Source organism: Phodopus roborovskii, unplaced genomic scaffold, assembly GCF_943737965.1.
Source record: "Phodopus roborovskii unplaced genomic scaffold, PHOROB, whole genome shotgun sequence".
NCBI classification, from domain to species: Eukaryota; Metazoa; Chordata; class Mammalia; order Rodentia; family Cricetidae; genus Phodopus; species Phodopus roborovskii.
Genome location: NW_026126459.1, coordinates 2,672,161 through 2,693,899, shown reverse-complemented (window position 1 = coordinate 2,693,899; position 21,739 = coordinate 2,672,161). Strand labels below are relative to the sequence as shown.

The 21,739-nt window shown below is 49.3% G+C and overlaps 1 protein-coding gene across 2 annotated transcripts in view; it reads left to right on the top strand.

Moving 5' to 3' along the window:
* Cacng2 (calcium voltage-gated channel auxiliary subunit gamma 2) overlaps positions 1-20,586 on the top strand; it is a 115,791-nt gene extending 95,205 nt beyond the window's left edge. For both annotated transcript variants that reach the window (XM_051189305.1, XM_051189304.1), the window contains 3 exons: positions 5,859-5,942; positions 18,581-18,721; positions 19,907-20,586. In XM_051189305.1, the coding sequence (XP_051045262.1) occupies positions 5,859-5,942; positions 18,581-18,721; positions 19,907-20,442 (761 nt within the window). In that variant the 3' untranslated portion in view covers positions 20,443-20,586. The remainder of the gene's footprint in view (positions 1-5,858; positions 5,943-18,580; positions 18,722-19,906) is intronic.
* The last annotated feature ends 1,153 nt before the right edge of the window (positions 20,587-21,739 follow it).

The window sequence follows — 21,739 nt, the reverse complement described above, 5'->3', positions numbered from 1 at the left end:
CCTTTCCTCCTCCCCTCCCCCACAGTGTTCCAGCACTGGTTGGTCTTCCTCCACAAGCTTTCTGTCTCCCACCATAGACTTGAAGTCTCTAAGAATCAAACTACACTTCTTTTTTCCCTGCATCCTCAGCAAGTTACTGTTGGTGCTACATAAATGTTCGCTCCCATCAGGCCTTGCAAATCCCTCTAACACAGTACTTGAGGCACTGCCTCTACACACTGTATTTTCCACCTCACCCCACTGTACTGGGAGCCCACAGAGGCCAGAGATCAAGTAAAGTCTACCTCAGCCATGCCAGCACCAGGCAGTTGGCCAGCCCTAAGTCTCCACCATGACTGCCCCAGGATGAAGCTGGCTTGATGGAATGTCAGAGGCAGGGCAAGAGAACAGGATCTTTGAGCACCTGACACATCGGAGGCCACTGTTCACCAAACAGAAGGAGATGTGGTGAACTGGAGGTCAGCCCCAGGAAAGCCAGGTCACACCACTTCCTGTCATGATGTGTACATGTGAATTTCCTGTGTGAGTGACATCCATGTAAATGGAGTGCTTTCAGTACCCACCCACCCACCCCCCTTAGTGAACAGGTACTGGGAAAGAAGCCAGGAATCCTGGCTACCCCAGACTCTGTCCCGTGACTCTCACAGCCTCATCATCTGGCCTCAGAACCTAACGGACTGAGCTCATCATGATCTGTGCCTCCCTGAGCCCAGTCACTCCTCGATTGTTTGTGTGTGCTTTCATTCTCTAAGCTGACCCAGCCCCAACTCCACAGCTTTCACAGGCCTGGCCCTGGTACCCTCTGGAATGCATGTCCCAGTGTAGGTAGAACTCCCCAAATTCCCATCACTGTTCTCTTTGTGTCCCTAAGGCTACAGCTCCCCCTTGCTAATGTTAACTGTCTGCAGGCAATGCCCCAGCCTCCTCCCTAACCCCCCCCAGCCTCACTCTATTCCCCATCTTTCTCTAGCTCCCTTCACTCCCTCACTTGCTGAAGAATATAGCTCTAACCTGCTATCTCCTCCTCCCGGGGCATCTAGCAGTTGTTCTATGAGATTCCAAATCCATTGGACAGTCCCCCCAGGCACTGGCCCTGGTCACCTCACCTCCAAGAACCTAAACCTGGTCTGTAAGGGTGTTTGCTTTCCTTCTGTGCTCATATTCCCAGTAACTGAAGGGAGGTGGACTGGTAGAGGGACCTCCAGCATAGTACAGGCAGAGAGGAGGGAGGGCTGGATGACACCATCTTTTCCCCTCTTTCCCCTCAAAGGCAGGCCAGGGGCTGTATCCCATCCACAAGCCCTCAGTTCTGCAGGCTCTGAAGCCCATCCTTGTGAGCCCATGCCTGGCTGTACTCCCCACTACTGGGGAGAATGCTTCTTCTGAACTCTCCCCCCCTCACACCCTTGCTGCCCACGGCTCTAGTGCCATCACCCAGTCCAAGGTCTGGCCTCCTGGCACTGTGGTTCCTGGGCCAGTTTCAGAGAACCATAGATAAGGAAGGAAACCACACTGACTGGCCAGGCATTCTTCTTCCAACCAGGAGGCTGGGAAGCATCTGCTAAGGCTTCTTGTGTCAAAGCATGGTCAGACAGGGCCATCATTTAGTCCGCAGCAGCCTCATCAACCAAAGATCACACCAATAATTTCTAAAAACCAACCAATTATTTGGGGCCCATTAGCATAATTTGATGTATCATCTGCACGTCGACTTTTCACTGGGTAGGCAGTTTCCTAACACACGCTTGACATATGGGGGAAACTAAAAAGGATGCAATTGTCTTGTCTCAGGATTCCTTTATACAGTCTTTTCTGTTGCAACGGACTTTCAGTGGCACCCCCTCTGTTCCTTGAGACACCTTGACCTTGGCATTACTAGTCACCCCAACTCTCTACAATCTCCCACTCTCTGACTACCATGTCTCCCCTTTTAGATCCTTCCCCTGAGCTTCAACAAACACTTCACTCAATGCCCATCTACCCAAGGCTTCCTAGCTCCTAATGAAATTGCATGCACCTGCACACATGCTGAGAGAGAGATGGGAAGTGGGGTTCTCAGCATCTAGCTTGCCCCTAGGCTGAGTACCCTCAGGAGTTCAGCTACATCTACACACACACACACACACACACACACACACACACTGAACTCATCTAAAAAAAAAATCCATCCTGGTCAAAGCAGCTCCACCAACTGTATCCCACCTGCACCCTGAATGGTGCCAGAGATCAAAGAACCTCAAAAGCAACCTTCAAGTTAGTACCCATAGGCCAGATCACACATAGAAGCCTGATCCATCCCTGTCCCAGCTCCTAGGGAAAAGAGTCCTCCCCCAAATCTCCAAGACTTTCCCTTCCTCGTCTCCAGTGGATCCTGCTTTCCATGGCATCGGGAAATTAGTAGCAAGCAAAAGATGGGTATCCCAGGATGCTGCCTTCAGTGCCACCCTCCATCCAGTGTACCAGCACTCCCCCTACACACACACACACACACACACACACACACACACACACACACACCTTACTTTTGCATTGTAGGCCTTGCCCCATCCCAGTCCTCCTTCATCTCTTTCCTCTCCCCTTGAGCATTCTCCAGTACCCTATGCAAGCCTTACACACACACACACATACACACACATACACACACACACACACACAGAGAGAGAGAGAGAGAGAGAGAGAGAGAGAGAGAGAGAGAGCACAGATTGGTCAGCCAGGGGCAAACACTGTAACACAATGCAGGAGGAAGAGAAGGGAGTTAGAAGGGTTCAATGAGGGCTCAGGAAACAAGACAAGCAAGTGCAAAGGCCCAGGAGTAGGAAGGAACACAGTAGGTGAAAAGGCAGAAATGTACCAAGAAGGAGAAGGTAGGTGGGAAGCGAGGTCAGAGATAGGGCAGACCCTAGCATGTTAAAGATGCACAATTTTCCTTGTGAGTCTGAGATGGTGCACAAACTGCAAAGGCATGATGCCATTTGCATTTTCAAAGTTTGGGAAGGGGAAGGCATAGAATGTAGAAGAGGGGTGACTATGGTACCATACAAGTTTGTAGAGAAGGGGTGAAGGGTATGGAGGCATCAGCATAGGCAGTGAGAAGAGGCTAAGGTGATGACCCTGCTCGCCCTAGGAAGGGGAGCCATGGAGAGGCTCTCGCTGCTGCTTGTAGAAACTCAGGCTTGAGGGAGGGAGTGGAGTGCAAGACGGAGCTTACAGCTCTCTATAACACCCCTGGGGCATGGCTGGGCAGTGGGCCATGCAGACATGGGCCTTGAAGGAAAGGACAGGCTTCTCACACCTCACAGCCTCCACTCTCACCTTTGGACACTTCTCCCATGCCTGGCACTATGCTAGGAACCACCAAGTCAAGCAGGGGTGGGGCACAGGAAGAAGCAGCCAGTCTGAAGCAGGTGTGGATGAGGAGGAAGTTTGGAGACCTTGGATGGGACACCAGGAGGTACCACCTCAATCCCTGGGCTCCAGACTCAACTCTGCCCACATGTTGTTAGGGCCTTGGCCTCAGGGGCCTGAGACTCCTAGGTACAGTCCTCATACAGTTGCCTGTCACAGAGCCATACTGATGAAATATTTGTCAGATCAAATGGAAAGAAAATGAAAGTGCTTTGAAAGTGTTTCAGAAGGCCTGGGGTTTATAACTGAATAGGAGAGAGGAGCTAAGCAGCTACTGCAAGGATCTTCCTGGGGAGAAGGGGAAGAAGGTGTGAGCCTGGATACTGGGAATAAAGTTAACAAGGTGGCATAGGCCTCTTGTTAGCACCCTCAAATGCAGAAGGGTAGAGAGCAGACAACACACCAAAGCTGAAGAAAGAAATATCAAAATCCCTAGAAGATTATGGATCTATTTTGACACTACAAAGCTAAGTTAAATAGCAAGAGGATCCAGTGTGTGTGTATGTGCATGTATGTGTGCATGTGTGCACATGTCTGTGGGTATATTGGGTACATATGCATATGTGTATTGTGCATGTGTGTGTGCATGTATGTGTGCACATGTCTGTGTGCATATGTGTGCATGTGTGCATACATGTGTATGTGTGTGTGTGTGTCTGTGTGTGTGTGTAATCTTCAGACTCTGTAAGCAAACAACTTGTTAAGTTGAATGTGGTGGCTCATGCTTGATATCTCAGCATTAGAAAGATAGAGGCAGGAGGATTGCCATGAGCTAAAAGCCAACCTGAACTAAATAGTGATTTCCAAGCCAGCCTGAGCTACACAGAGTGAAGCCTTGCCTTAAACATAAATGAATAAATAATAGAAAATAAATTTTAAAGTTTTAAGTTGCTGAGTTACTGGGGACTGTATTTATTGGGTGATTCTAGCAATTGTCACAGAAAGGCAGTAGCTGATGGTAGCCCAGTTCATTGCTCCCACATCAGTCACCAACCTAAATACTCCATCAGCTGTTCAGGACACATGTGGGTGCTCACATAAAAACTGAGTCAAGTGAAGAAAGCTGAGCTGGACCTCCTTCCTACAGGGACTGCTACCAGCATTGTCTCCACTGCTGCTGGGAAGTGCACAAAGCAGACCAGAGGCAAAGCTGACACTCTGGTGATGGCAAACTGAATCCCACCTGTCAGTCTGTCTGAAGGCCCCCCTCTCATGAGTCCTTCACTCTCTGTGTGAACACTCTAACAGTCTACTGGGGCCCTGTGCTGGCACTTGCCTGGGACCAGTTCTCACCAAGCAAAAGTATAGAGACAAAGGCCAAAGTCTGAGTCCTTGTTGCACTCTGCTCCAGTCTGCTGTCTTAGTACTGAGGAGCTTGAGCTTCAGTTTCCCTGTCTGTGAAACGGGATGACAACGCTGTTCACGTGGGCTTCTTGTCGCTATGGTGGGCTATAGTCCACAAACTGAAACCTAGCATGGTGGCTCAGGCCTGTGGCCCAGCATTTGGAAGGCTAAGCCAGGAGGATCATGATGACTGTAGAGCTAGTCTAACCTACACAGAGAAACCTGGAGTCCAAAAAGGAATATGATAGAGGGTCAGTGCAGTTGGAAGTTTTCTGTCCCTTCTGTCAGTTCCATCAGCCGCTTATGAAATAGCACTCTGAGACTTAATACCAATTATAATTGTTTGCTCAATGGCTCAGACATATTACTGACTAGCTCTGTCTTATAAATTCACCCATCTTTATTACTCTGCTTACTGCCGTGAGGCTGTGGCTTACCAGTAATACTCCAGCATGTTACTTCTTCAGTGGCTACATGGTGTCTCCCGACTCCACCTTCTTTCTCTCCATAATTCTCTTTGGATTTCCCACCTAGCTATATTTTGCCTGGCCATTGGCCAAAACAGCTTTATTCATCAACCAGTGAAAACAACACATATTTGCAGCATACAGATGGACATCCCATATCAGGCCAGCCCCCCAAGCTCAGAACTGCTGGGGCTGTGGGACTGAGAAGGGGAATATCTTGCCAATGCAGATGGGATCCACCTTGTGGCCTCTTCTAAGGACTTGTCTGTCAGCCTAGGGTGGGGCTTCTTGGGAAAGAATCTGCAGCTTGCAAAGAACTGGGTGACTCTCTGCCAAGCAGCAGCACCTCATCATCCTGCTGGACTGCCTATCTCCCACCCTCCCTCAGCACAGCCAGAACCAAACCCAGGCTCTAGCTAATCCTCAGAAGGCTGTGAGGACAGGGGGCAGGAGGTCGGGACAGAAGGTGGGGTTTGATGTCTGAGCCTCAGATCTGTGCTCAGACCCACAGAGTGTGCTTGGATTGATTAGGCAAATGTGCCAGCAACTGGCCCTTGGGAGATCATAGTGTCCAGAAAGGGCAGGTGGGTCCTGAGCCATGCAAACCACGCACTCACTGGCTCCTTCTGCATTATCTTGCAGGGAACTTCAAAGGTCTGTGTAAGCAAATCGACCACTTTCCAGAGGATGCAGACTATGAAGCGGACACCGCAGAGTACTTCCTCCGTGAGTGTCATGGTGTTTTAATCCCCCTAGCCCAAGGGTCCCTCAGATTGTTCCTTCTGAGACTCAAAGTTCAGGCATATTCAGAACCCTGGTTACAGCAGAGGGTAGGAAACTACTGCTCCCTCTTGACTGGCCAACTCATCCCCCCAGACCCTGAAGCCTCACCTCCTCCAGGAAGCCACCCTGTTTACCATGCTGAGAGGAGAGATGGGGTCCTGTCTGCTGGGTAACATTCCCCAGTTCTGCAGAGAAGGAACAGCCTCTTCCAGTACTGGACATGGTACAGAACAGGAATCCAGGAAACATTTCTCAAATAATTACAAAACCAGCAGCGGTGACAGAGCACTTGTACTAGAGGGGAGAGGATTTTCCCTTCCCCCACAAGTCAAATTAAAGCTAAACTGTGGTGTAACTGCTGTGACCTTAAATCCCCTGAGACATATTATCAAGAGAAAGCACTTTTGAAGCCCCAAGGAAATTTCTCAAGCATCCCCGGAAACCAATACAGACCTTGTTAGTTATCAAAAGGGATTTCCCAGAGAGGAGCTGAGGGTCCTTGAGGTCTGGGACAGCCATGCTAAAGGCTCTTGGGCTGCTCGATGAAGGGTTTGCTCACAGAGTCCCAGCAGCATCCAGGCCTCGGCCTCTGCTCCCTCCTGGGTGCCTCTCCTCTTCCCCTCCCTTACAAGCATCCCAGTTAACATCACCCAGGATCCTGTTGATGAAAAAAGAATGTAAGAGGCACTTTATTATATGAACTGCCCATCTCTTTAAGTAATTACTACTCAGGTCAGCCTGAGATCCAGTTTCCCTGAAAAGCCTTTGGAAAGTGGCACTGGTGAGGCAGCCAGAAAGAGACAGGAGGGGAGCAGGACACAACTTACAGGTTATTTATTTACTTACTTTGTGTAGCCCTGTAGACCAGGCTGGCCTTGAATACAATAGTTACACAATAAATGCCTCTTGTGAAATACAGGGTTCCTCAGGGGCACCCTCTGCCGGCTGCGTCTGTTTCCTTAGGGTGAAAGAGAGAAGTGTCTTGGGGTATTGGCTCATCTTTTCCCTGCCCTGGCATTTGTGTCAGCAACATGGGTCCCAAGGTCTGACTTGAGTTCACTGAGCAAGGCCGGGGTTCTAAGGTGTGTATAACAAATGAGCAAACATTTTCTGCAAAGGATGAGACAGGAAATGTTCTCAGCTGTTCAAGCCACAATGGCTCCATCCTAATCACAGACACCAGAAGCCTTTAAGTAAATGTGCCAACCCCTCCCCTTTTTATGGTTTTTCTAGATGGGCTTTCTCTGTGTAGTCCTGATTGTCCTAGAACTCAATCTGTAGACCAGCCTGGCCTCAAACTCATGGATCCACCTGCCTCCAGATTGCTTGGATCAAAGGCACGTGCCACCACCCTTTTTCTAAAAGACAGGGTCTCATGTAGCCCAGGCTGACTTTAAACTTACGATAGAGCCAAGGATGACCTTAAACTTCCAACTTCCTTCCTTTCACCTCCCCAGTGCTGGGATTACAGGATGATTTCTCTAGAAGGGTCCTTGCCTTCATACATCTTTTCTGATTCTAAAGCCCCTCTTAGGCCCCTCTCACCCCACACTACAATTTTGCCAGTTCACAGGCAGCGAGCGTCCTGTCAAGACAGATGTTTCCTAGTCCGAGTCCCACCCGTGTGTTCACCCCCATCTAGCACAGCACCTGACAAGGGGATGGGATCTGATGATACGTTCCTCTGCCAGACAAAGGAAGTGACTGGATGGGCAAATGGGTGTGCAGTAATCCATGATGAAATGGCACCAGGGACAGAGCAAGCAGCAGGGCCTTCCACAAGAATTGCTGAGAGCCAGCTAGGTGGGCGGGGCTCACCTGGAAGTAAGTGCAGCCTGAGTCAGCCCAACACAGGTTAGCTCACTTGAGAGGCTAGGATAGGGACAGAATTAGCCCTGAGAGCTAGCTATCTAAGGAAAGACTTGGGACCTAAAGCTCCTGCCTCATACAGAAGCAGAAGGCGGCCTGGGGTGTTGAGGGAGCCAGCCCCTACCCCCTGACCTGCTCCCCACAGAGGTGCTCCCAAAAATGTTTCCTGAAGATGTTACCAGGGTGTAAACTTTGGTTCTAAAAGGCTTATTCATGCTGGGTGGTGGTGGCAGATGCTTTTAATCCCAGAACTCAGGAGGCAGAGGCAGGCAATCTCTGTCTCTGTGAGTTTGAAGCCGGCCTGGTTACAGATTGAGTTCCAAACCAGCCTCCAAAGCTACAGAGAAACCCTGTCTCAAAAAAAAAAACCAACACCCCCCCCCCAAAGTTCATTCATTCATTCACTGTGACATGTTTACTAATCGCTCACTATGTACTAGGCTGTGGGTAGGGACTCTTGTTAGCCCTCAAGATCTCGGGGTGAAGCAGAGAGCTGAGGACTTTGGAAAGGTCCTAATGGAGGCAAGAGCCCATGTCCCTGCCTGAAATGGCCTCAGAGAATGGAGTGTGATGGGAAAAGGAGGGAAGCGGTGTCACCTAGCAAAGGGACCAAGACACCCTTTCTAAATGAGGAAAGGGGAAACAGTGGGAGGATTTCTTGGGGAAGAAACAACCTAGTAAAGGGAATCACCAAGCAAAGACTTTGAAGCAAAAACAGTATCCCGTCTTCAGGCAACACAAACAAGGCCAGCCTAGCTGGAGTCCAGTCTACAGCCTAAGACAGCAGAGACACTCTGCCTAGTAGGTCTGAGGAAAGGGTCTGAAAAAGGCAGCTGGCCATTAGGAGCAGGGGATTAAAGGGAGTAATGGAGGCAGGGAGATCAGTTCCAGCTTTGAGTAGCAAACAGGGTACAAACCAGAGAAAGGTGAAGCAAGGTGAAGCTGACAAAGTTAAGCCAGAGACTAGGGTGAGCTGAAGGCCAGGCAGAAGGTAGAAGGCCGGACACCCAGTAGAAGGTTCATCATTGAACTCTAAGTAGAGAACTCTGGATAGGACAGAGTGGAGGGCAGGGAAGGAAGCTATCCAGGACAGTGGGAAGGTTTCAGCCAAGGGAGACACCAGAGCCTGTCCCTTCAAGGCAATTCTGGACTTGAGAAGACAGTGACCATGCAGGGTGGGCTCCAGAAATGTAGTGAGTCTTCCAGTGGTTACAAGATCACAAACAGCCTGTCTGTCTTACTGTTCCTGTTGCTATGATGCAGGAGCACCCCAAGGGGAAAAGGGTTTATTCTGGCTCACTACTGAAAGGCACAGACCATTGTGGCAGGAAAGTCAAGCTGGCAGGAGCTTGAAGCCACTGGCTCCATCACATCCATAGCCAGAAAACAGAGAGCAATGAACACATGCTGCCACTCAGCTCCCTCTCTCCACTTACACAGTCCAGGATGATAGTAGGGGATGATACCACCCTCAGTGGACAGGTCTTCACACCACAGTGTAATCAAGATGACCCAGACAGGCACACCCGGAGTCTCATCTCCATCAAGCTGACAACACTAACCATGACACCATCCAACTCTGCTCCACTCAGGGTAGGATCAGACCAGTGCCAAGCCTGGCTCCCCACACCCACCCAGCCCAGGGCCGGCCAAAGCAAGCTCTGAAGATAGACAAGTGTGAGCTGAGGAGAGCATGGGCCTAACCAGACAAGCCCTAGGTCACACAAGCCTACCAATGGTGCTTACCTGAGCTCCTTGGGGCTGAGAACACATCAGTGCTCAAGAGAGGCAAGAGCGAAGCTGCCCAAGGCCTGGTCTGGCACCCAGTTTGAGTATCAGCTAAGCCATGAACTACATGGAACCTTTCCCTCTCTGACCAAAGTCCCTTGGCTGTAAAAATTAGGATATTGCCTACTGCATAAAACATTATCGCGAGAGGCAGGGGCTGCATTGAAACATCCATTCCTCTATCCCCATCCTAGATCTCCTCATTTTGTTTCTGACTTCAGGTTTGAAATATAAAGTGGATGAAGATTATACCTATTTTTCTTAAAGAAATAAAAAAAATTAAAACTCAATAAAGAGCCAAGAGTGGTGGTTCAAGCCTGTAATCCCCGCCCTCAGGAGGTGAGGAAAGAGAATCTGGCCCCACCCTCTCCCTCAGAAAAAGCTATGAGCTTCTCTTCCATCCACATGTTCAGTCAGCACACCTTCCCAGAGCCTCACTGTGTCCCAGGCACTGTGCTAAGTGTTGGGATGCAGAAGAGAATGCTGCAGTGCTAACTCTGGTCCTGATGGAAGAAGACACTGAAGAGAAAAGCAAGCATAAAGCTCCTGAGGTGTGTGAGAACTACAGTGCATGCAGCCGGAGCGAGAGGGTAGGGGAGACAGTTGTTTTCATACAGTGTGACCAGGGAGGCTTCTCAGAGGCACTAGCATTCAGGTTGGTATGAGGCCCCTCACCTCCAATAGATGCCAAGTTCCCTGCCCAGGCTATCAGGTTTTTCTAAAATGATAGTGGTATGAGGAAAGGGCCAGCCAGTGAAACAGGCTTTGCCCCAGCAGCAGCTCTGCCCAATCCACAAAGAGTAACTCCTGGGGCATCTGGTTCAGAATACCTTTGCTAAATGTGATGGTGTGGGCCTTGCCTCACCTACCACTGTCCCCACTAGAAATGAATGGCCACACTGTTTATCCCACCCAGCACTGTGGGCCATAGGATGTGCCTATCATGGTGGCCTCTGCCTCTTTCTTGGTCTGGATGAAGAAAAGGAGAAGGTGTTGGCTAATGGCCACCAGCCTCTTGTGAATACCAGCCAGTATATGTCTCTGCTAGGGTCAACATCTGTGCCATGTTCTGTGTCTGAAATCCCTGTGTCCATGCATCTAAGTGTATGTATGTATGTATGTATGTATGTATGTATGTATGTATATAGTATGTATGTATGGTATGCATACATGCATGCATGTATCTGCACATGTCCCTTTCTGTGTCAGGGGCAGGTCTCTTTGTGCTAGGGGTGTCTCTGCTATGCCCATAAGATGAAAATTTGTATTTCTTAGTTTCTCCATGTGGCTTAGAGTGAGGGAAAAGGAATCAGGGCAACTGGTTCCTGTCCATAATCACATATTAAGCACCTACTGTATGCCAGACAACCAAATCATAGTGAAAGACCAACAGTTAGAGCCTAGAGCTAGAACTTGAGGGGATGGGCCAAGACTAATACACTGGAGCTCACATATACACACACAAATGCACATACATAGAGACACACACATGCACAAGCACACATGCCTGCCTGCACACACCCTCACACACACACACACACACACACACACACAGAGAGAGAGAGAGAGAGAGAGAGAGAGCAGAGCTGGGTATCTCAGAGAGAGAGAAAGAGAGAGAGAGAGAGCAGATACACACACAATACAGAGAGAGCACAGAGAGAGCACAGAGAGAGAGAGAGCAGGCAGAGAGAGAGGGAGGGAGGGAGAGGCCCCTCACCAGAAACTCACCTCAGCCTGAGAGAGCAACTGAAGCAGCAGGCCCTCCCCAAGGACTGTCAGACCACTAGGTAGGAAGGACACTGACAGGGGGGGAAAGAAACCACCAGGCAGCCATGGTGGGTTACCTGGGGATGGATACACTGAGCTAGGCCACCAGGAGGCATGGCTTCAGAGGTTTGAATCCAGCAGCCTTTTCAGCTGCCTCCCTGGCCTCCTTGTCAATGCTGTCTCCCGAGGTTGTGATGAACATGGAGTGAGCTGACTTAAGACATCGCTTCTGAGCAGCCCGGAGCACAGTAAGCACTCAGAAGGCATTAGCCATTGCAGTTGCTTAGTGTGTAGATTGACTGCGGTGGTACAGAGAACAAAGAGGAGGCTGGGGTGGGAACGGAGCCGACAAAGAGCTGGCCTTTCCAGTCGGCTCCTCAAGCCAAGAGTAGCCTTTGAGCAGAGACCCAGGGGAGCTGGAGCTGCACCCATTACACACACACACACACACACACACACACACACACACACACACACACACACACTGCAGGGAGGGGACACTCACAGAATCTCTGACACTGGCAGGCTCATAGCTTTGCTCTGAGATGGGACACTACCCACCCTGTGTGTGAGGATTTTTGAACAGAGAACACGGTCAGATACTCAGACTCAAGGTTTGGCTGGCTTCTCTGTCCTGGGCTCAGCCAGGAGAGAAGAAGCCAGCTGAGAGGCAGCAGGCCATGAGAGCCAGGATGTGCAGCAGTAGGTGAGTGGGAAGGGTCATGGTAAGGAGGGGGTGTGCTTACCAATAGCCTGCAGGGTATTGAGGGATGTGAAGGAGCTCCAACCAGGATAAGGGGTAAGTGATGCTGCTCTTCTCTAAGGCAGGAACAGGCTAGGTTCCAGGCAGAGACCACAGAGCCACTGAGGCAGCCTGCGCCTGAGTTCTCTCTCTCTCTCTCTCTCTCTCTATCTCTCTCTCTCTCTCTCTCTCTCTCTCTCTCTCTGGTTTTATTTTGTTTTTCTTGTTTCCCTCTCCCCTTTTTTTTTCTTTTTGGATTTTTGTTTTGTTTTGTTTTTGTTGTTTTGTTTTATTTGGGTTTTTTTTCTTTTCTGTTTTCCACTTTTTTCTGCACTTCTGGGAATCCAACCCAAGGCCTTGTGTGCACTAAGCAAGCTCTCTACCTCTGAGCTACAACCCCAGTCCTGGGTTTCTGGTAAGATTCTTCTCCTCACTAGAACATGAAGTTCTGGGAACAGGATCAAGAAGCATCTCCTAACATCCCTTCCTTGCCCAACCCTTCAAATGGGGTCTAAAAAACAAGGACCTTCCCCAGAAGTCAGAACAGTCAGACAGTCTAGCTGTCACATCCTCCAGCAAGGAAGTCTCTCCAGGCCCGGCCAGAAGCCAATCAGTGCAGGGCAGGACAGCATCAGCGTTCCTGCCCTGGCCCAGGCCAGTTCCACTCCATGTTCACTCTTACTCCCATGCTCTTGGCTTTGAGGCTGCTGAATCACAGTCTGCACTTAATAAACACCCACCTCAGGAACCCAGATCCCCAGGAACATGGTGCATCCTGTCACCTAAGCTGGCAGCCCAAATTCAGTGTCTGGGACCCACATGGTAGAAGGAGACTCCCACAAGTTGTCCTCTGATCTCCATCCACTCATACAACACAGCCCACATAGGCTCTCCTCACCTCCACCCCACCCATACACCATAGACAGACATATGAATGGATAGATAGGTAGATAGATTGATAGAAAGGGAGAGCAGAGAGGACAGGCAGATAGGACAAAGATGGATGGATAGATAGATAGATAGATAGATAGATAGATAGATAGATAGATAGATCAGACAGATAGGTATATGGACAGATAGGTAATAGATGGATGAATAGAAAGAGAGGGAGAGAGAGAAGATAGATATAGATCTTTGATTATTTTTAAGGCCCATGAAAAGCAACAGCCACACCCACTCTGGTGTCATAACAGCAGCATCTCCTGACTCCTGGGGGACATGCCCTGCCCCCCCAGGATTCTCCCAATAGCAGCTGAGAAGCTGGCTATACTCCTTCCTGGTCTCTATACTTAGAGCTGGGGAAATTGAGGCACAGGTCCAGGCAGCATGGCCATCAGAGATTCTCAGACAACTGTCTCCAGAACCTAAGTGATGGTCAGTCTCCACATACAGCAGAACATGGAGGAGTGACTGGTCCAGTGCCAACACAGCCAGTGCTGCCCCCCCCCAGTATATCTTCCATGACGCATCACAGAGAACAAATGGATGCTGAGCACTTGACTGTGTCCCCAACCTGACAGTAGCCTGATTCATCTTTGCAGCCACCCTGAGGTAGCCATGGCTGTTTCCCCATCATATATATGGGAGAGCCAGGCAGAGACCACAGAGCCACTGAGGCAGCCTGCACCTGAGTTCTCTCTCTCTCTCTCTCTCTCTCTCTCAACCTCTCTCTCTCTCTCTCTCAACCTCTCTCTCTCTTTCTCTCTCCTTCACTGCCTTCCTCTGTCCCTGTCAGTCATTCTATGCCTCTTTCCCTTTCTCTTTCCAACACACACACACACACACATACACATACACACACACCACATACACACACCACACACACATACACACTACACACACATACACACAAACCACACACACACCATAGACACCACACACACATACACACACCATACACATACACACCACACACACATACCATACACACACACATACACACACCATCACACACACACATACACACACACACATACACACACACACACACCACATACACCATAAAGTGTCCTCAACACACACAAACACTTCACTTACAAAAGCCCCTTCATTTCTTCTGGTCATACAGCTTGTGAAAATACCCATTAGGATTTTCATCTTCTCTGGGCAGTGGCCACATGCTGGGGGTGCCCATCTGTATCTGTGAAACCCACATAAACAGCTTAATATACACAGTTCCTTAGAGTCCCAGCTGCCCATTCCACAACACGGATATGGCCCTGGAAGACCTCAAACTACAGATGTCTTAACCCCCCCCCCTCCGTAAGCATTTTGACAGACCAGATGAAATAGACAGGGATGGATATTCTGGCACTCAAGAGAATACTAAGTGTTACAGCTTGGATGGAAAGTTTTCTGGCACTCTGGAGTAAAGGAATACCACAGGTCACAGTAAGCATAGCGGCTTATAGCCCTGCTCCAGGGAAAGGCTTCCCCAGTGCAACAGAGCTGCTGCTCTGGCAGGAGAGGGCTTCCCAGTGAAGTTGTTACAGGTCAGCTCCAGTTCCCAGAGTGTAACAACTCCATTTTCCTGGGCGAAAGTGTTACAGTCCTGTTCAGCTCACTCAGCTCTACTCTGCTTTGCTCTGGCTCTGATGAAAAGTTGTTACTTCTCTCCTTTGCTCCATTCCTGCAAAGAAAGGTCTCACCCAAACCTCATTCATTTATTGAGAGGGAAGAATCCAGGAGAGTGGCTGCCCTTTGCCAGGGTAGCAGAGAACAGCCAGGCAGCCAGACAGCCACAACTGAACAGGCACAGGATTTATATAGGGCTTCTTAGGGGTGGAGTGTCTCCTAGATTTCCAGGGTGGGGATTGGTTAGATTTCAACCCTTGAGCTCCGAATGACTAAATTTCTTGCTCAGGGACAGGTTGGTTTTCTGCATGGGTTTAGGGTCAGATTTGGCTCTGGTTTCAGGGCCAAAGTTTGTTTCTTTTACTGGTCCTTTTTAGCTTTTGGCTCTAATTTTAGGGCCAGGGTGTATTTCTTTCACTGGCTCTGATTCCAGGGACAAAGTATGTTTCTTTGGAACTGGTTTCAGGGTCAGGGGGGGAGAGAACATAAAAGAGGGAGCCATTATTGGTTTGAAGAGAAAACTGAACCTAAAGAAAGGTCTAGAGACCTACAAGACTGCCGCCAACTAACAATTTGAACCACCGTGGAAAGACTACCATAAATGCCCTTCCCGGATAGTGAGTTCAACAACTAACTTATCCATGGAGCCCTCATCTAATACCTGTTGGAAACAGAAGGAAACACCCATACCTAAATACTGAGTCGAACTAGAATCCAGATGCAGACAGAGAGGACAAGGCCAAGTTGCAGAAACACATAGAGACAGCTGACCTGAACAAGGAGGAGCTGACAGCCCCCAGACTGATAGCTGGGAATCCAGCATGGGACTGACTCAGGCCCCCCTAAATATGGGTCTCAGCCAGAAGGACTGAGCAGTCTAAGGGACCTCAGATAGAGGAACCAGGATGTATCCCTGGTGCACAAAAGGACCTTGTGAACACATTCCCCCCATGGAGGGATACTGCCTTAACCTAGAGACAGGAGAGAAGTATTAGTCCCTACTTCAAATGACCTGACAGATCTACATGCCCCCAACTGGATGGCATTGTCCTACATGTGGAATTGGGGTGGGGGATGGGAGGGGAGGGTGGTCAGGGTGCATGTGAGGGGGCAGAGAGGGTAAAAGGGAGGGAGGGAGGGAAGAAGGAAGGGAGGAAGGGGTAGGGAACTGGGATCAACATGTAAAATAATAAATTAAATTTAAAAAAAAGAAATCCTGCTCACTGGGCAGTAGTGGCACAGACCTTTAATGCTAACCCTAGGGAAGCAAAGACAGAAGGATCTCTGTGAGTTTGAGGCTAACCTGATCTACAGAGCTAGTTCCAGAATAGCCAGGGCTGTTACACAGAGGAAACCCTATCTTGGGAAAAGAAGGAAGTAAGAAAGGAAAGAATAAAGGAAGAAAGGAAGGAGGGAAGGAGGGAAGGAAGGAAGGAAGGTAGGAAGGAATGGAGGGAGGAAGGAAGGCTGCTCACTAGCTGGGTAGTCTTAAACAAGTTGCCTCATTTTTTCCTCTCTAAATTACAGCATCATTGTGATGTGTGTTAGGTTCCCACTCAGGACCCAGCACAAAAGAGTCTCTCTTCTCCAAGCTGTCAGTAAGCACTCACCATCCCAATGTGCTTGTCCTGGTAGGAATTCAGGAAGCTATGAACTATTTGCATGTGTACATGTGCATGTGTGTGCATGTGAGTGTGAATGTGTCTCCATGTTTGTGCACATGAGTGCTTGAGTCAGGTCCAGTTAAAAACAGAGTGCATTTTCTAATTTACGAGTGAATACATCTTGCTAAGGCCTGGGGAGGAAAGCAGCCCTGTCTCCAGGATATGTCCAGTTCCATCTGGGGCCTGCCTGGACATAGAGCTGTGCATGCCTTCAGGTCCCCTGCCTCCATCCTAAAACTGTCTACTCACTGAAGAGCAGTAGTGACTAGTTAGACCATGCCATAGGTAAGGGGTAGGGTTACAAGGAACTTCCTAAAATTCTGTTTGAAAGCCCAGGTCTGTCCCCTTTAATATCAGCACTACAGAAGCAGGCAGAGCTCTGTGAATTTGAGGACAGCCTGGTCTACATAGTGACTTCCAGGATAACTTGGGCTACATAGAAAGACTTTGCTTCAAAAAAGAAAGAAAGAGGAAAAAGAGGAAGAGGAACTGTCCCATAGCTAGCATGTCAACACACACCTATAATCCCTACACTGAGAGACTGAGAGACTGGTTCAAGGCCAGCCTGGGCTACATAGTGAGCACCTTTGTAGAAAGAGAAAGGAAGAGAGTGGGGAGGGAGAGAGATTGAGAGAGAGAAGACAAGGACATAGACATACCTGGCATATTCGCCACCAAATTATACCATAGCCAATCCCTGGGCTTAATTCAAAGGACCCACCTCTTACAGGCCCCAGCTTCCTTTGAAGCCACTGAAGGAACCATGGAGCTACCAGCATCTGGTGGTACAGGTCTGTCATGCTAGCACTCAGAAATTTGACACAGACAGATCGTAATTTCATTGGGCTATGGAGTAAGTTCAAGGACAATTTAGACCCTGTCTAAAAGGTAAAAGGAGAGCTAAGGGTGCAGATCAGTGGTAGGGTACTTCCTTAGGATGTGGAGGGCCTTGGGTTTAAACTGGAACACTTGCCGGGAAGGTAGCCACTGAGGAGATAACTACAGCATCTAAGCAGGCACCTTCTCCCTGGCCTTCAGCTCCACCCCTTCCTGGTCACAGGGAAAGATGAATGACTTTGCAGGGACCCTCAGAATCTCTGTAATCTGGCATTCATTAAATGCCGATTCCCACAAGCAGACACACCAGCTGCACTCCCCTATGTGTCCACTGCCACCCTGCCCTCTATCCCCTCTCTTTATTTTAAGCTAGTTTTTCTACTGAGTCCTGCCAGCCAGGCCTTCCTTGCTTCCTCGTCCCAAGACCCTGAGTATCTCTTTTCCGCTTTCTCTTTGCAATGAGCCTGTCTGCCACCCTTTCTGTGCCACTTTGATCACTCTATGTGTACGCACTAAGGGGTCTCCTGTGTCTCTGAAAAGGCAAATGAAGAAGGAAGCTATAAAAAAGAAGGCATAGCCCTTTGGGCTCTATGACGTACGATGAAAACATATGTACAAGCAAGCGCTGGATATGACAACTGTCATATTTTATAACATATTTTATAAATCTATTACCTGAACTGACTCATTTAACCCTCACAAAGCTCCTTGGAGACAAACCATCTTGTTTTACTGAGGTGTGGACATGCAAGATGACATTCCCTAAACTTAAATAGCTAATAATTGCTACAACCAGACTCCAGCCAAGCTCTGTGACTCTACCTGCCTCCTAATATGCTCAAGTGCCCCCAAGCACCAAGGAAGGAGCTAATAGGTTTCATATAAAGAAGTCAAGGAAGGTGTCACAGAGGAGAAGACTTTGAACTGGATTTTGATAGATGAGTAAAAGTTTGCATAAGAAATGAGAACAGAAAAGACATCCCAGTAAGGAAGCTAATTATGGCATGAAATGATACATCTTAGGAGGCTGGCTTGCCAGGGCAAGAAAACATGGAGGCCAAAAAGCAGGAGGTTGGAGAGGGTGATGGCCAAGTGACAGGTGATGGCCCTGTGTATCAGACAGAGTGCTGAAATCTGGTCTTAAAGATCATGGAGATCCTTTAGGGGACTTTGAGCCAGGCAGGGAACCTCCTTCCTTCCCTTCCTCATAGTGCTGAGCCACCTGGACACCAGAGCTATATGCATTAAGCCCTGAATCCTATGTGCTGGCCCCCCACCCAGGCTCCCTACATCTCCCAGCCCTTCTCCCTCACTGAACCTCTGTGCTCTGTGTTCCATAGGGGCCGTGAGGGCCTCAAGTATCTTCCCAATCCTGAGTGTGATCCTGCTCTTCATGGGTGGCCTCTGCATCGCAGCAAGTGAGTTTTACAAGACACGCCACAACATCATCCTGAGCGCTGGCATCTTCTTCGTGTCTGCAGGTAAGGCAGGGGCGTGCTTCAAGAGGATGGGGGTGTGTATCTCCTGCTCTGACTACAGGCTGTGTCCCAGGGGAAGGTTAGACTGAGGCTTCGGTGCATAGACCCCACCACACACCCGATGCCACATCTTTCTCCTACCACTTGAGGAGAAGGCTAGCACCCTGGTAACTTCCAGGACATCAGGCACACCCCACTTGCCCTCTGACATTCCGGCACATGCAAACTGAGGAAGAGGCAAAGAGAGAAGCACCACGGAATCTACCCTTCCCCAATCTGCCCCATATAGTACCCAGCTACACCCTGGAAGCCAAGGAAGCCTGCCTCTGTGCCCATCATCCAGCCAGTAGAGCAGGCAGGCCTCACAGCCAGCTATCTTACATGTTACATGACCTATCACAAGGGCCTCAGATGCCCAGGGAACAACAAGAACTGTATCATAAGCCAGTTAGTAGGGCTGGTTGCCACCTAAGAGTGCTGGCCATGTCTCCAGTGCTTTCTCTTTCAAGAACATTCACTTGTGTTCCTTCATTGAGCCTTCTCTGGGGTCTTACAGGAGTAAGGCCTGGCCTCAGCCCATTTGCTGATTGGAAAACTCAGACCATGGCCACTGCAGCCAAAGGCTTCCAGCCCCTTGCCTTTCCAGTTGCAGATTGAACATAGAGGGAGCTTAACTGCTCTGTGCTCTATCTGCAGCCTGTTTGTGGAGCACTGGATAGGGAAAGCAATTGTGGGTACTCAGTTACCATACCTATTGCTATCACTACTCCAGGGTACCTCTGTCTGCCTTGTTGCTTTATGAATGGTCTGCATGATAAGATATTAAGATGGGGCCAGCCAGATGGCTCAGAGGATAAAGAAGCTTTCCACCAAGCCTAATGACCTGAGTTTCATTCCTGGGACTCACACAATAGAAGGAGAGAACCAACTCCCAAAAGGTGTCTGACCTCCACACCCAGGCCATGTTTCACTCTTAACGAAATAAATAAAGTTTAAAATTTGAGATAGTAATAGGAAGCTTCGAGGTGTACCCTCCCCATGTCCATTTGCTCATGGAAATGCAAGATCAAGCCCCATCCTCCACTCCACCTCCCCCACCCCCACCTCCTACCCACTCCCACCACCACCCACCTCACACCCTGCCTCTCCTTCCCCTAACATCTCAGGCTCTTCTCTTTTTCCCTCCAGGCCTGAGTAACATCATTGGAATCATCGTGTATATATCAGCCAATGCTGGAGACCCCTCCAAGAGTGACTCCAAAAAGAACAGCTACTCCTATGGCTGGTCCTTCTATTTTGGGGCCCTGTCCTTCATCATCGCCGAGATGGTCGGGGTGCTGGCCGTGCACATGTTTATCGACCGCCACAAACAGCTGCGGGCCACGGCCCGTGCCACCGACTACCTCCAGGCCTCTGCCATCACCCGCATCCCAAGCTACCGCTACCGCTACCAGCGCCGCAGCCGTTCCAGCTCGCGCTCCACCGAGCCCTCTCACTCCAGGGACGCCTCGCCCGTGGGTGTGAAGGGCTTCAACACCCTGCCGTCCACGGAGATCTCCATGTACACCCTCAGTAGGGACCCCCTGAAGGCTGCCACCACGCCCACCGCCACCTACAACTCGGACAGGGATAACAGCTTTCTTCAGGTCCACAACTGTATCCAGAAGGACAGCAAGGACTCTCTCCATGCCAACACAGCCAACCGCCGGACCACTCCCGTATGAAGACAGTGGAACCGGGGGGACCCAGGAGGCTTGGCCCACGGGTGGGGGAGGGACCGCAGCAGCCACGGGGAGACCTTCCACACGCAAAAAACAAACAAGCAAACAAGCAAAAAAAAAAAAAAAAAAAAAAAAAAAAGAGAAAAACATAGCAAGTAAATTTTAAAAAAAGAATAAAATACAAGAGGAACAAAATCAAAACCACAGGCTATGCGGGGAAAATATAACCGAGGGAAAACAAACTTTAAACAAAGCAAGAGGGATAAAATTAAAATAGAAAATAAATCTAAAAGAAAATGCATGATTTCCCATGTACCATTATTTTAACATTTAATAAAAAACCAATTTAAATGAAAAAATAAAAGGGAACCAAGATAATGTAAAGCAAAAAAACCAAAAAAAACAAAAAAAAACAAAAAAAAAAAAACAAAAAAAAGACAAAAAAAAAAAAATGAAGAAAGCAAGAGAGTATTTATTAGGGTTTTTTGTTGCCTTTGTTTTTTGTTTTTGTTTTGTTTTAACTGCAGGGAGAGTTTAAAAATAAAACAAATTCTTTTCCCTTTAACCCCAGAGGAACCTGCCTCCCGGGGAGAGTAAGGGTAGAGACTCAGGGCCCCCAAGGCCAGGGGAGCAATGGTCACTGCCAAGCCCCTGGATCCCTGGCTGGGCCCTGGGATGCTAGGGAAGTTCAATGGCTCTGCAGCCAGCTCTACCCAGCACCAATAGGGCAGTCGCAGGCCTCCAGGTGACCCAAGCCCTTGGTCCACCCTTGTCCTTTAGGTGCCTGGAGGTGGTGCACTTGGGGCCACCCAGCCCCAGGTCCCTAGTCCTTAATGGTCCTTAACCCACTGTGATGACTTCCTAGGCCTTGAGGAAGAAGGGATGACTGCTTGCCACTCATGAAGAAGCCAGATCCCTGGAATCCTCAGGGGGATCTGTTGGGGGTCAGTAACCCCAGCTCCTGTCCTTGGAGGCTGGAGACACCTACCCCCAGGGGATATAGAGCAGCCATCCCTCCTCACCCCTCACCTCAGGACCACTAGATGACCCTGGGGTGATGGTGGACCCCCACACTCACAGGCCCCCCCAGCCCCCTGGGAAGGGGGCTCTTTGACCCTTTGGGGGTCTGTGGACTCAATGATGCCCCTCTGGGGACTCAGTGAGTCCAACAATGACATTGCAAAAAGGTTTCTTTTTACAAAAGAAAAAGGAAAAACAAGTGGTGATTTTTTTAATAAAAAACCACAGACTATAAATAAATGTAAATATAGAATAAGTGAATTTACTTGCAAGAAAATCA